The sequence below is a fragment of the Prionailurus viverrinus genome, unplaced genomic scaffold (assembly GCF_022837055.1).
Source record: "Prionailurus viverrinus isolate Anna unplaced genomic scaffold, UM_Priviv_1.0 scaffold_49, whole genome shotgun sequence".
Taxonomy (NCBI): domain Eukaryota; kingdom Metazoa; phylum Chordata; class Mammalia; order Carnivora; family Felidae; genus Prionailurus; species Prionailurus viverrinus.
Genome location: NW_025927612.1, coordinates 2261006 through 2277074, shown reverse-complemented (window position 1 = coordinate 2277074; position 16069 = coordinate 2261006). Strand labels below are relative to the sequence as shown.

Sequence of the window (16069 nt, the reverse complement as noted above, 5' to 3'; positions counted from 1 at the left end):
AGACAGGCGATTTCTACCAAAGATTTAAAGAAGAGTTAATACCTATTCTTCTCAAACTATTCCAAAAAATAGAAATGGAATAAAAGCTTCCAAATTCATTCTGTGAGGCCAGTATTACCCTAATACCAAAACCAGACAAAGATCCCATTAATGGAATACTACTCAGCCATGAGAAAGAATGAAATCCTACCATCTGCAACAATGTGGATGGAACTGGAGGGTATTATGCTAAGTGAAATGTCAGTCAGAGAAAAACAGATAGCATGTTTTCACTCACATGTGGAATCTGAGAAACTTAACAGAAGACCACGGGGGAAGGAGAGGGGGGAAAAAGTACAGAGAGAGAGAGGCAAACCATAAGAGACTATTAAATACACAGAACAAACTGAGTGTTGATGTGGGGGGGAGCAAGGGGAGAGGAACAAGAGGGGTTGGGCATTGGGGAGGGCACTTGTTGGGATAAGCACTGGGTGTTGTATGTAAGCAATGAATCATGGGAATCTACTCCCAAAGCCAAGAGCACACTGTATACACTGTATGATAGCTAATTTGACAATGAATTATATTTTAAAAAAAGAATGATAATGAATATAGATGCAAAACTTCTCAATAAAATATTAGCAAACCAAATCCAACACTACATTAAAAAATCATTCATCACGATCAAGTGGGATATATTCCTGGGCTGCAAGGGTGGTTCAATATTCACAAATCTATCAACATGATACACCACATTAGTAACAGAAAGGATAACAACCACATGATCATTTCAATAGATGCACAAAAAGCACCTGACAAAGTACAACATCCATTGATGATGAAAACCCTCAAAAAATTAGGTTTAGAGGAAACATACCTCAACATAATAAAGGCCATATAAGAAAAAACCCACATATAATATCATCCTCAATGGGAAAACCTGAGAGCTTTCTTCTATGGTCAGGAACAAGACAGGGATGTCCACCCTCACCACTGCTATTTAACATAGTACCAGAATTCCTAGCCATTGCACTAAAACAACACAAAGAAATAAAAGGCACCCAATTTGGCAAGGAAGAAATAAAACTTTCACTATTTGCAGACAACATGACACTCTATATAGAAAACCCGAAAGACTCCACCAGAAAAGCACTAGAACTGATATACGAATTCAGTGAAGTCACAGGATACAAAATCAACGTACAAAAATCTGTTACATTTCTATGCACCAATAATGAAGGAGCAGAAAGAGTAATTAAGGAATCAATCCTATCTATCTATCTATCTATCTATCTACCTATCTATCTATTTCTTAGAGAGAGGGGAGCACACAAGTGGTAAAAAGGAGCAGAGGGAGAGTGAAAGAGAATTCCAAGTAGGTTCCACGCTGAGCATGAAGCCCAATGCGGGACTTGATCCCACAACCCTGGGATCATGATCTGAGCCAAAATCAAGAGTTGAATGCTCAACCGACTGAGGCACCCAGGCACCCCAAAATCAATCCCATTTACAATTACACCAATAATAATAAGATACCTAGGAATAAGCCTAGCCTAATCAAAGAGGTGAAAGACCTGTACTCTGAAAACTATAAAACACTGATGAAAGAAACTGAAGATATCACAAAGACCTGAAAAGACATTCCACACTTATGGATAAGAAGAATACTGTTAAAATGTCTATAATACCCAAAGCAATCTACACATTTCATGCAATCTTTACCAAAATACCAATAGCATTTTTCACAGAGCTAGAACAAACCATCCTAAAATTTGTATGGAACCACAAAAGACCACAAATAACCAAAGCAACCTTGAAAAAGAAAAGCAAAGCTGGAGGCATCACAATTCCAGACTTCAAGTTATATCACAAAGCTGTAGTGATTAAGACAATAAGGTACTGGCAAAAAAATAGACACATAGATCAATATAACAGAACATAAAACCCAGATATGAACTGACAACTATATGGTCAATTAATCTTTGACAAAGCAAGAAAGAATATCCAATGGAAAAAAGACAGTCACTTCAACAACTGGTGTTGGGAAAATTGGGCAGCAACATGCAGAAGAATGAACCTGGACCACTTTCTCACACCATACACAAAAATAAATTCAAAATGGATGAAAGACCTAAATGTGAGACAGGAAACCATCAAAATCCTAGAGAACACAGGCAGTAACTTCTTTGACATCAGCCATAGCAACTTCTTACTAGATATGTCCCCTGAGGCAAGGGAGACTAAAGCAAAAATAAACTATTAGGACTTCATGAAACTAAAATACTTCTGCACAGCAAAGGAAACAATTAACAAAACTAAAAGGCGACCTATGGAATGGGAGAAGATATTTGCAAATGACATATGTGATAAAGGATTAGTATCTAAAATATAAAGAACTTATAAAACTCAACACCCAATAAATGAATAATCCAATTAAAAATGGGCAGAAGACATGAATACACATTTTCCAAAGAAGACATCCAGATGGCCAACAGACACGTGAAAAGATGCTCAACATCACTGATCATCAGGGAAATACAAATCGCAACTACAATGAGATATCATCTCACATCTGTCAGAAGGGCTAAAATCAACAACACAAGAAACAATAGGTGTTGGCGAGGATGTGGAGAAAGAGGAACCCTCTTGTACTGTTGGTGGGAATACAAACTGGTGCCTCCACTGTGGAAAGCAGTATGGAGGTTCCTCAAAAAGTTACAAATTAGAACTACTTTATTATCTACCAATTGCACTACTAAGTGTTCACCCAATGAATACAAACATACAAATACAAAGGGCGTCATGACTCCAATGTTTACAGCAGCATTATCTACAACAGCCAAAATATAGAAAGAGCCCAAGTGTCCATTAACTGATGAATGAAGAAGAAATGGTATGTGTGTGTGTGTGTGTGTTGTATGTGTATATGTGTGTATATATATGTATATACACACATACACACACACACATATACAAACAATGGAATATTACTTGACCATAAAAAAAGAATGAAATCTTGCCATGTGCAATGACATGGATGGAGCTAGAGAGTATAATGCTAAGCTAAATAAGTCAGTCAGAGAAAGACAAATACCATATGATTTCACTCATATGTGGAATTTAAGAAACAAATGAGGAAAGGGAAAAAAAGAGAGAAACCAAGAAACAGATTCTTAACTATAGAAAAGGAACTGATGGTCACCAGAAGAGATGGGTGGGGAATGGTAAAATAGGAGAAGGGGATCACGGGGTGCACTTGTGGTGATGAGCACCAGGTGTTGTACAGAAGTGTTGAATCACTGTATTGCACACCTGAAACTAATATTATACTGCATGTTAAATAACTGGAATTTAAATAAAAACTTGAAAAAATAAAATAAGGAAAAAAATCTCACTGAAAATATGCCAAAAAAAGAAAAAAAAGAGAAGAAATTGTGCAATAGTGGACTTCCTTGCCTTGGTCCTGCTCTGGCTATGACTGCAGCCCCGCCGTATTACTGTTCCCACATACCTTTAGTTTTAGCCTTCCTGAATCTTTGTATTTTGTTTGACTCTTGTTTGGCACATAGAGTTGGTTTTGACTTTAGTATCTAATTTTAAAACCATTTTCTTTAATAGACAAGTTCATCTAATTATGAGATAAATAAGTCCTGGGGATGTAATGTGGAACATGATGACTACAGTTAGCAATACTGTATCATAGGGGCACCTGGGTGGCTCAGTCAGTTGAGTGTCGGACTCTTGATTTTGGCTCAGGTCATGATCCCACAGTTCATTGGATCAAGCCCCACATCAGACTCTGCACTGACAGCTAGAGCCTGCTTGGGATTTTCCCTCTCTCCTCTCTCCCTCCGCCCCTCTTCCCCACTTGCTCGCTCTCTCTCTCTCTCTCTCTCTCTCTCTCTCTCTCGTTCTCTAAAACAAACAAAAACGATACTGTATTATATGTTTGAAAGTTACTAAGAGAGTACATCTTAAAAGTTCTCATCACACATACAAAAGAAACAATTTGTAACTATGCAAGGTGGCCAATGTTAACTGAACTTGTGCCAATTATTTTGCAATATTTACATGTATCAAATCATTATGCTCTATACCTGAAACTTATACAATGTTCTGCTGTTTATATCTCAATAAAACAGAAAACTACCTAAATAAATAACCTGTGGATTAATCAGGAAGTCAAAAAGGAAAAATACAAAATGTTTTTAACTGAATAAAAATGAAAACACAGTAAGATTTGTGGGATACAACTAAAGGAATACTTGGAAATTTACACAAATTTATATAGAAAAAAAGAAAATAGATCTCAAATAAACTCAGCTTCCATCCACCTTAAAAAAATAGAAAAAAGAACAAGTGAAGCTCAAAGTAAGTGAAAAGAAGGTGCCTGTGGCTCAGCTGGTTAAGCATCTAACTTCAGCTCAGGTCATGATCTTGCAGTATGTGTGTCCGAGTCCTGCATCAGGTGAGTTTGAGCCCTGCTTTGGGTGAACATGAGCTTCACTTTTCTTTCTCTCTCTCTCTCTGCCCCTCATGTGATTCTCTCCCTCTCCCTCTCTTACTCCACCCTCGCTTACTTGCACTTTCTCTCTCAATTTAAAAAAAAAAAAGTAAGCAAAAATAAGGAAATAACATATCAGAGTTGACATAAATGGAACAGTACACAGAAAAACAGAGAAAACCAATGAAACCAAAGGTTATTCTTTGACATATCCAGTAAAATTATTGCACTTCTAGCCAGATTTATCAGAAAAAAGAAACAAATTACCAATATAGTAATGAGAGAGACATTACTATGATTTTACAGATAATAACCAATAAAAGATATTATCATAACAACTTTATACCAATAAATTCAACCACTTAGATGAAATAAGTCCTTTGAAAGACACAAATTACCAAACCTTATTCAAGAAGAACTATATAATCTGAATAGCCCTATATCTATTAAATAAATCAAATTGGTAGTTAAAAATCTTCCCACAGTGAATACTCCAGGCCCAGAAGGTTTGACTGGTGAATTCTACTAAAAATGAAGAAAGAATATCAATTCTACAAAAACTCTTCCATTAAATTGAAAAGCAGGCAATACTGCTGAACTCTCCTTCTGAAGTCAGGATTTCTCTGCTGCCAAAGCCAGAGAAAGACTCTACAAGAAAACTACAAACTAATATCTCTCATGTATGTAAAATTGTGAACAAAATTTTAGCAAATCAAATCTAGCAGTACATAAAATGGATCATTCATCACGAATGATGGAGTTTTTCCCAGGAATGCGAAGTTGTTTTAGCAATCAAAACAATCAGTCAATGTAATTCATCAATATTAACAGACTAAAAAAGAAAACCACTATAGATACAAATAGGCATTGGATAAAATGCAACATTTATTACTGAAGAAAAAGAGAACTCTCAATAAACTAGGAATAGAAGGAAACCTCCTCAAATCAGTAAGGGAAAAAAACCTTCAGGTAACATCATACTTAATAGTAGAAGACTGAATGATTTCCCCAAAGATCAGGAACAGAGCTACCATGACTGCTCTCACCAGTTGTATTCAGCAGTTTATTAGAGGTTCCAATGAGTACAGTAAGGTAAGAAAAATAAACAGAAGGCATCTAGATTAGAAAGGAAGAAGTAAAAACTGCCTTTATTCACAGATGAAAATCTATGTGGGTAATCCAATGGACTGTTCAAATAGGGTACTAAAATTAACAAATAAGTTTAGCAAGGTAGGATATAAAGTCAATATACAAAATCAATTGTATTTTTATATAGTAGCAATGAAGAATAGGAAATTGAAATTAAAACAATAGTATTTACAATAGGATAAAGATATGAAATGTGTACGGATAAATCTGACAAAAGATATGCAAGACTTGTATGCTGAAACCTACAAAGCATTGTTGAGAAAATTAAAGACCTAAAATAAGCGGAGACATATGCCATGTTCATAGATTGGAACACTCAATATTATTAAGGTGTCAATTCTCCCCAAAATGATGATTATTCAATATAATCCCAGTCAAAAATATAAGCAGGTTGTTTTGGAAAATAGTCTAGCAATTTCTTAGAAAGTTAAATATGCATGTACCATATAATTCAGCCAGTGTGCTCCTAAGTATCTCCCTAAGGGAAGAGAAAGCACATATCCACACAAATACTTGTACACAGAAGTTCAAAGTAGCTTTATTTGTAGTAAACCAAGACTGCAATTAACTCAAATATCTATCAGCAAGCAAAGGGATAAACAAATTGTGCTACTATTTATATAATTTAATACTTTTCTGTAATAAAAGGTGTAAACTATTGATACATGCTATAACATGGATGAATCCTAAAATAATTCTGGTGTATGAAATGAGACAGACAAAAAAGAGTACATATTCTATGATTCTATACATATGTATATTTTCCCATAGAAAATGCAGACTACTCTATAGTGACCACAGATCAGGGTTTCCTGGGGTTGGAGGAGGGACAGGGAGTGATGAGAGGGAGGAATTACAAAGGGACCCGAAGAACATTTTGAGGGTGATGGATATTTTCATTATCTTGATTGTGGTGATGGTATAAACAAGTGTGCACATGTGAAAACTTATCAAATTATATACTTTTTTGCTTTTTTGATCTTTACATCATTTTATTTTTTAAATATAATTTATTGGCAAATTGGCAAATTATATACTTTAAATGTGTGTAGTTTATTGTATGTCAATTATACGTCAATAAAGCTGTTAAAAAATAAAAGGAACCCAGGCTCCTTGGAGGAATGCTGAATCCAGAGCTGAATCCGGGAAAGAACAAGAGGAAGGTGGAACATCTTCTTGTGCCAGAAAATCAAGTAGTACTCAAAGAATAAGAATATGGCAAAAGAACATGGGAGGAGCTTCCACTGGTTGATTCTGAAACAATGTGTGCCTCAAAACAGCTAATGATAATAATGGATTAGAACCCATTGAATAAAATAAAGAATACAGATACACACATGAATATAAATAAATAAATGAGGGACGCCTGGGTGGCTCAGCCGGCTAAGCGCCTGACTTCGGCTTAGGTCATGATCTCATGGTTTGTGAGTTTGAGCTCTGCATCGGGCTCTCTGCTGTCAGCGCAGAGCCCACTTTTCTGTCCACCTCTGTCTGCCTCTCCCCTGCTTGCACGCACATGCACATACTCTCCCTCTCTAAAATAAATAAGCCTTAAAAATTTTTTAATAAATAGGGGCGCCTGGGTGGCTCAGTCGGTTAAGCGTCCGACTTCAGCTCAGGTCACGATCTCGCGGTCCGTGAGTTCGAGCCCCGCGTCGGGCTCTGGGCTGACGGCTCAGAGCCTGGAGCCTGCTTCCGATTCTGTGTCTCCCTCTCTCTCTGCCCCCCCCCCCCCGTTCATGCTCTGTCTCTCTCTGTCTCAAAAATAAATAAACGTTAAAAAAAAAATTAAAAAACAAAAATTTTTTAATAAATAAATGATTAAATAAACAGATGGGCAGGGAAAGCCCTTCCTGAGAGTAGAATGCCATCTGGTAAATGTAAAAGGAATGATGGAATTAGAACATTGCTTTTGAGAACCATCTTAGTAATAATTTAGGAAAGAATCATTGATGAATGGTAAAAGTCCCCACAATATACTTACTCATTTCAAAGGGAAGAATAGTAACCTTATAGTGGAAAAGCCTCATAGACACTACCTTAGGCATCTGGTCAAAGTTGAAACCACCAATAATGGCACAAATTGATAGCATGTGCCTCTTGATACAAATCACTGAGAAGAAGACAACATCCCTTCTGTGGTGTTATTGCCAAAAGTGCTTAATCTGAAGTTTATTTTGATAAAATGTAAACAAACCCAAAATGAGGGACATTTTCCAAAATAACTGGCCTACAATCTTCAAAAATACAATGTTCACAGAAGGCAAAAGAATTGTTTCCGACCAAAGGAGACTCCAGGTCATGATAATTACATGCAGTGTGTGAAGCTGCATCTGGACCAAAATAAAGTGGTCTTTTCCTGCTATAAGGAATGTTATTAGGAAAACTGGTAAAATTTGAATACTATCTGTGGATTAGGTAATAGTATTGTATGAAGTTTAATGTCCTGAAACTATTTTATTTTTTTTTTATGTAAGAAAATGTACTGGTTCTTTAGGAAATGTCAATCATGTGTGTAACTTAGCTCTCACATGGTTCAGGAAAAACCACCCATAGGTATAAAGAAAAAAAATAATAATGAAATATGATAAAATTTTGATATTTGAGGAATCTGTGTAAAGGGTACACAGGAATCCTTTGTACTATTCTTGCAACTTTTCCGTAAATTTGAAATTATTTTAAAAAACGAATGTTAAAAAACATTAAGAGTAATAACTAAAAGAATCAAAGCAGTCAATACAACTTCTAAAACAGAAAAAACAGAAAACTCACTCAGTGTCACAAATGGTAGGAAACATAAAAAGAATTAAACAGAAAGCATGGCAAACAGAAGACAAAAATGTAATTGCAGGAACACTGCCACATGTATCAGCCACGATAATAAAGTGAATGCATTACACTCACCTATTAACAGACAGATGCTCTCATTGTTTAAAACCAAGTAACTCAAGATCTTGCTATATTCTATTTATAAGGAACATACCTGAAACAAAATAACTGAGGAAGGTTGACAATAAAAGTTATAAAAGGAAAATGCTAGTAACAAGAACTACAACATGCAACAGGCAGTGGCAGAGACTGCTGACTGACTAATCCAAAATGTCCAGTGTCACCTTCCTCCTTGGTAACAGAATGCCCATTTTTAGCCAAGGCAAAGTTACCTGATGGGCCTCCCTGGTAGCTTAGGTGTGACTGCTTCACTAAGTTCTGCCAATGAGAAGGAGATGGAATTGTTTTCTGGGACTTCTGAGGTCACTTATTAGAAATTGGCTGAGCTAGGATGGGCCCCTTTTTGCCCTCCTACCTTTCCTCTTCCTTCTGGCCCTCAATGGAGATGTGCTGGCTGGAACTCCAGAAGTCTCGTGGACCATGAGGGGACCTTAGGATGGAAACCATATACCAAGATGGTGAAGCAGAAGGTAGGAGCCTGGGTCCCTGATGACATCATAGAGCCCTGGAATACTTATGTCCAGACTTCTACTCAAGAAAGAAATAATCTTTCTTGTTTAAACTGTTATTTATTATTTCCCTAATAGATTTAGTTCAACCTAAACCTGACAGGAACAATAATATTCTCTAGAAAGCATGCATAAATAAATGCACAAATGGGCAAAGAAGGCTATTACATATTTTATGAAGGAAAACACAACAGGATCATATAATAGTTATGAACCTTTATATGCTCTTTATGCAATAACAACACAGCCTCAAAATACCTAAAGCTAACCCTGACTAAAATATACAAGTGGATGGGAAATTTATATACATCTGTCTCAGATATGTATAATCAAAAGCACAAACTATGAGAAAGGATATAAGGATCACTACAACATAACTTAACCAGCTTATTCTAACAAGGATATAAGGGACTGAGACCCAAAAGACAATACACGTATTTTTTGATCCCTATGACAAAGTCACAAAAATTGGCCATGTTTTAAGTTAGCAGTCCAGCAAACTTTTTATGACAAGTCCAGATAGTAAATGTTTTAAGCTGCATAGGCCACAGAGTCTCTATCCCAACCACTCAGCAGTGCAGTTGTAACCAGTAAACAAATGAGTGTAGCTGTGTTCCGATAAAACTTAATTTACAAAATAGGCACCAGGCCCATGTGGCCTACAGGCTGTCATCTGTGAACCTCTTTTCTAGGTAACAAAGGAAATATCACAAAATTTCCATAAAGCCAATATCACACAGGCCACAGTTATAATAATGTGTTAAAAATTAAAGTAATAGCAAAAAAAAAAAAAACAAAAAAACAAAAAACCTCCTAAACTGACAAATCTGGAAATTTTTAAATGCACTTCTAAATAACTCTTAGGTTGAAGAGAAAATAACGACTGGAAACACAAATCAGAAGTAAAAAAACCAACAAACAAAAGCCATTGTAACTACCACACATCAAAACCTCTGGAATGAGGCCACAGTGAGGAGGAATACGTATAGCCTTAGAAGTATTTATGAGAAAACAAGGGAGATAGAAAATGAGCCTACTTTTCACCTCATGAATTGAGGATAAAAATAATAAGAACAACACAGCAACAATACAATGTACATGAAATAGAAGGAAGAAATTAATGAAGAGAAAAGTGGAAGTTTTTTAAAAAGCTAAGAAACTGAATTGATCTAGAGAACATAAAGCTGGACCTTTGAAAAAAACCAACAAAATAGATAAGCCTCTGGCAACACAAGCAAGAAAAAAGAGAAAACACAAGTAAACAGCATCAGCGATGGAAAAGGGGACATACTTAAAGAAACAAATCACACAATCAACCACTCAAGAGAGAGTTACTGAATGGCTATGATGTGGCAGGCCCTGCTCTAAGCACTAGTGAACAACATGGACTAGATCCCCACAATTATGGAGATAACAGTGTAATGGAGGGAAGAGACTGTAAATAAATGAATGACTAATTTGTGTTAGGGATAAATGCTACAAAGAAAGTTAAACATATTTTTAAAAACAGTCAAACTCCTAGAAGCAGAGAATACAATAGTGGTTGCCAGGGGACGGGGGTAGGGATAAGGGGGGGGGGGGTTGTTATTCAAGGGGCATAAAGCTTCAGTTATGCTACATGAATAAGTTCTAAAGATTTGCCTGTAGTTAACAATAAGGTACAGTGCGCTTCAAACTCTGTTAAGAGGGTAGATCTCATGTTCTCTTCTTACCAGAAAAACAAAATTAAAATGAATCAAAAAAAAAAAAACCCCACAAAGGACACAAGGAAACTTTGGAGGTACTGGATGTGTCCATTACCTTGATTACAGTGATGGTATGACATCTATTTACATATGTCCAAACTCATCAAATTGTATTCATTAAATATGTACAGTTGTGTATATGTCAATTATGCCTTGAAAAAGCAGTTTTAAAAATGAACAATGAACAAACAAGCAAGAAAAAAAAATAGCACTGTGCAGCTAAAATAAGGTCTTAAAGATTAAGGTGGTTAAAAACCCCCAGAACACTCAATGGGCGCCATAATTTTCATTGTTCATTGGTGTCTCCGTTATTTTATGTGTGATGACATTCTAGCCCTAAACTTGATTTATATGTATGTTCTAGATCATTTGTAACCCAATAAAGTCAGAAGCAAAAATTTTAAAGGAGAGTAAGATAAGACAAGGATAAGGCTCAGGAATTCAAACAAAGGAAGAGAAGGATCATCTGCTTCTAGCCCAAACTTTACTTCTAGGGGTGCCTGGGGGGCTTAGTTGGCTAAGCGCCTGACTCTTGATTTCTGCTCAGGTCATGATCTCCCAGTTTGTGAGACTAAGCCCCTCATCTGCTGACAGCATGGAGCCTGCTCGGGATTCTCTCTCTCCCTCTGCTTCTCCCCTACTCTCGCTCACTTTCTCTCTCTCAAAATAAGTAAATAAACATTAAAAAGCCTGTTTCTATGAGTGCAGAAGCAGTGCTTCTATTGATGATTTTGATGACCTCATCAGTGCCTTCTTAATTTAGATAGATTTGGGCCTTGACATTCTCAGGAGACACAAGGGTAAGCTTTGGCCCTGCACTTGCCCAGCTGCATGGTCTTGGATAAGTCACTTTACTTCCACAGACTCAAATTTAAGAAAGACACTCAGTGATCTTTCAAAGCACTTTAGGCTCTAGTGACTGAGAATTCAATTCTTCTCTTTTTTCCCGTTATAGTAGCACTTCTCCTTTACAGGAGAAGCACCATTTACTGAGAACACAATGGCAAACACATTCTGAAACTGCTGGAACTAACATGGAGGATAATTTCCAGCTAAAAAGTTTTCCCTCCGACAATTTTTTTAGACCACTAATTTTCACCATCCTACAAAAATAAGTTTGTTCTTAATACTTAAAATGTTTCAAATTAAGTCATTCAGAAGTTCAGAGGAAAGCAGTGCTTTGTACTTCAATGAACAGTTTTATTGAGGTATCATTGTGAAAAAAATATATTAAATACATTAAATAAATAATTTTAAAAAGAGGTTCAATTGTGGGTGAGATGAGAACACAAGAGTTACTCTCTTACCAAATTTCACGTATATAATATTGTTAACTATAGTCACATTGCTGTACATTAGCTCTCCAGAATTTATCTTGCATAACTGAAACTTTGTACCCTTTTACCAACATCTCCCCATTTCCCCCACCTCTTAGCCCTGGCCACCACCATTCTACTCTGTACTCTCTGCTGCTAGGACTGGACTATTTTAGTTCCATATATGTGAGATGATTCAGTATCTATCTTCCTGTGTCTGGCTTATTTCCCTTAGCATAATGTCCTCCAGGTTCATTCATGTTGAAAATGTTAAGATTTTCCTTCTACATTAATGCTCAATCATAGTCATTGTATGTGTGTGTGTGTGTGTGTGTGTGTGTGTGTGTGTGTATACATCCTTGATAATATATATATATATATATATATATACTCTTGATAATTAGTGACATTGAGCACCTTTTCAAATTCCTGTTGGCCATTTGTAGGTCTTCTTTTGAGAAATGTCAAGTCCTTTGCATGTTTAATTGGGTCGAGTTGTTGTTATCAAGTTCCTTATATGTTTTAGTTATTAACCCCTAATCTCCCATTTCAGGCTTCCATTTCACTCTGTCGACTGTTTCCTTTACTGGGCAGAAACTTCCAGTTTGATGAAATCCCAGTTGTCTATTTTTGCTTTTGTTGCCATATCCAAAAAAATCATTACCAAGTTCTAACTCAAAAATCTTTTTTCCTAAATTTTATCCTAGTAGTTAATGTTTCTAGGTCTTGCGTTTAAGTCTTTAATCCATTTTGAGCTAATTTTTCTATATGGTATGAAGGTTCCAATTTCATTTTTCTACATGTGGATATCCAGTTTTTCAAAGATCATTTTTCATTTTATTGTGTATTCTTGGCACGCTTCTTGAAGATCAGCCAACCATAGATGTGTGGATTTATTTCTGGGCCTTCAATTCTGTTCCATTGGTCTAGAAGTCAATTTTTATATCAGTATCATACTTTTTGATTACAGTAACTTTGTAATGTATTTACAGATCACTAAGTGTGATGCCTCCACCTTCATTCTTGTTCAGGATTGCTTTAGCTATTTGGGGTCTTTTGTGATTCCATATGATTTTAGGCTGTTTTTTTTCTATTTCTGTAAAAAATCCCATTAGGATTTTAATAGAGAATGCACTGACTCTTTAGATCACTTTCAGTAGTATGGACATTTAACAATATTAATTCCTCCAATCCATGAACATGGCATGTCTTTCCATTTACCTGTGTCTTTAATTTCCTTCATTAATGTTTTTATAATTTTCAGTGTACTGAAATTGACTTTGGTTAAGCTTATCCCCAAGTATTTTATTCTTTTTGTTGGTATCATGAATGGGATTGTATTCTTTTGGGGGGGGGATTGTATTCTTAATTCCATTTTTGGATAGTTTGTGGTTTGTGTTTAGAAATTCAACTGATTTTTATATATTGGTTTTGTATTCTGCAACTTTATGGAGTTTATTATTCCTAATCAGTTTTTGTTGTTGTTGTTGAGTCTTTAGCATTTTCGACATATGTGATCATGTCATCTGTAATCCAAGATAAATTTTACTCCTGACTTGGATGCCTTTTCTTTCTCTTATATGATTGCTCCAACACATCCAGTACTATGTTGAATACAAGTGGCAAGAGTGGACATCTTTGCCTTTGCACTGAATCTTAGAGGTAAAGCTTTCAATTTTCCCCCCATTGATTATAATATCAGCTGTGGGCTTTTCATGTGTGGCCTTTATCGTATTAAGTTCCTTCTCTACCTATTTTGGTGATTTTTAATGCTTTTTCACCATCAATTGAGGTGGTCATGTGGTTTTAATCTTTCATTCTGTTAATATGTTATACCAAATTGATTTATTTGCATATGTTGAAACATCCTTATATCCTAGGGATAAATCACACTTGTACACTTGTTAATGGTGTATAACCCTTTTAATGTGCTGTTGAATTCAGTTTGATGGTATTTTATTAAAGAATTTTGCATCCCAGGGCACCTAGATAGCTCAGTCCATTAAGTGTCTGACTTGTGGTTTCGGCTCAGGTCATGATCTTACAGTTCGTGAGCTTGAACCTTGCATCAGGGTCTGCACTGGCAGTGTGGAGCCTGCCTGGGATTCTGTCTCCCTCTGTCTCTGTCCCTCCCCCACTTGCTATCTCTTTCTCAAAATAGATAAAAATAAGCTTAAAAAATATTTTTGTATCCCTGTTCATTAGGGATATTCACCTGTAGTATTCTTTTCTTGCAGTAGCTTCCCTCATGGATATATCACAAAGATGAATGGGTGTTGTTTTTAAGGTTATTTTTTCATTATCATGTTTCTGTATGGTGGGAGGTTGGCTTTATCTCTAGATATGCAATACCTATAGGCTTCAGGCATGTTGCATTTAGGGGAGGGAGGATCTGGTGTAACTGGGACATTTATAAGCCATTAATTAACGGCTTATAAGATCCTTAAGATAACTGGGGACATCCCACTTTTATTCCTTTTGAGAAAGATAGGAGTACAGATTTCAAAGAGGATGTGTTTTGTCTCTTTTAAAAAGGAATTCTTTTTTTAATATTTAGTTTTGGAGGTGGGGGGTGGCGGGGGGACAGACAGAATCCGAAGCAGGTGCCAGGCTCTGAGCTGTCAGCACAGAGCCCAACATGGGGCTCAAACTCACGAACCGCAAGATCATGACCTGAGCCGACATTGGACGCTTAACCGACTGAGCCACCCTGGTGCCACTCAAAAAGGATGTTTATTAATGCAAAGTATACAACTGATTACATATATGTGTGTGTGTGTGTATTTGAACTAAGCCCCCAAAGTGAAACCCATCATTATAAGCAATTAAACATTAAAGTAACTCCCTCACAGTATTGTGTAACTTTAAGCTGTTCTCAACTGAAAAAAGGGATGAACAGAATGTTCATTTATTCTTTCAATTATGTAGTCATTCATTCATTGAATGTTTATTCTGCTCCTGGGTTATATTTTCTCCATTTCTGTCTAGGTTGTCCTTTTCCTTTCATGAATTCCTACATCCCTGATATTTCCTATCACAATGTTTATTCCTTACAGTTTCTGGTTGAATTCTGCAGCAGTCTTTACTACTCAGTGCGTGTGAGAATCTATGTAGCAGCAGGGACTGCAGCTTTTACTTCTTGATTTGCCTCCAACACATCCTGTATAAAAGCAACTGCTCTAAATATCCTCTTTCTTAGTACACAAAAGGCCTCATTTACAAAAAAAAGTTATATGTACTACCTAGAAGATTCCTTAAAAAGAAGGGGATCTTTTTTAAAACTTCCTTCCATTTGATGTTTAGAGTATCATGGTAAGCCTGAAAGCTTATCATCCTTCTTGGGCTATTTGGAGACCCTGTAAAATGGAGCAACAAGACAGAAGATGCCTGTTGCCCCTAGTAACAACCATTTAGTGTCTATCTGTTTACTTCTGTGATGGAGAATTTAACTTTACTTAAGGTACTATTTTTGCAGTTTGTGCTTAGTTGCCAACCAAATGTAATTTTGACTGATACAACCTAATAAATTTTTATATACCCATTATGAACCTAAATAAAAACATTCTGATTGTTTGACTTTAATTTTGTGGCTATGAACATAGGGCTTAACCCAAGGAATCTATCCACATATAACTGAAGGACTGTATCCATGTATAAATGCTATAAAATGTGTGGAAAGGTTTTCAACTTTATTAGTGGTCAACAAAATGCAAACTAAAGCCACTACTAAAGCAACACTACTATGCACTCACCAGAATGGCAAAAATAAATAAGACACACAGTACCAACTATTGGCAGGGATGTGGAAAAAGCAACTCTCCAACATTGTTGTTGGGAGTGAGACTTTGGGAAACTGTTGGTGTTATTTGTTAAAGCTGAACATATACGTATATGTTCCACTCCTTAGTATGCACCCGA

At 36.2% G+C, this 16069-nt stretch overlaps 1 protein-coding gene across 6 annotated transcripts in view; it reads right to left on the bottom strand.

Annotated features, from left to right (window-relative positions):
• Window positions 1-16069, bottom strand: part of BRCC3 (BRCA1/BRCA2-containing complex subunit 3) — a 62947-nt gene that overhangs the window by 16298 nt on the left and 30580 nt on the right. For 5 of the 6 annotated variants that reach the window (XM_047847507.1, XM_047847510.1, XM_047847506.1 and 2 more), the window contains one exon: window positions 8937-9011. The exons of the other annotated variant lie outside the window; for it this stretch is intronic. In XM_047847507.1, the coding sequence (XP_047703463.1) occupies window positions 8937-9011 (75 nt within the window). The remainder of the gene's footprint in view (window positions 1-8936; window positions 9012-16069) is intronic. 6 annotated transcript variants of the gene reach the window in all.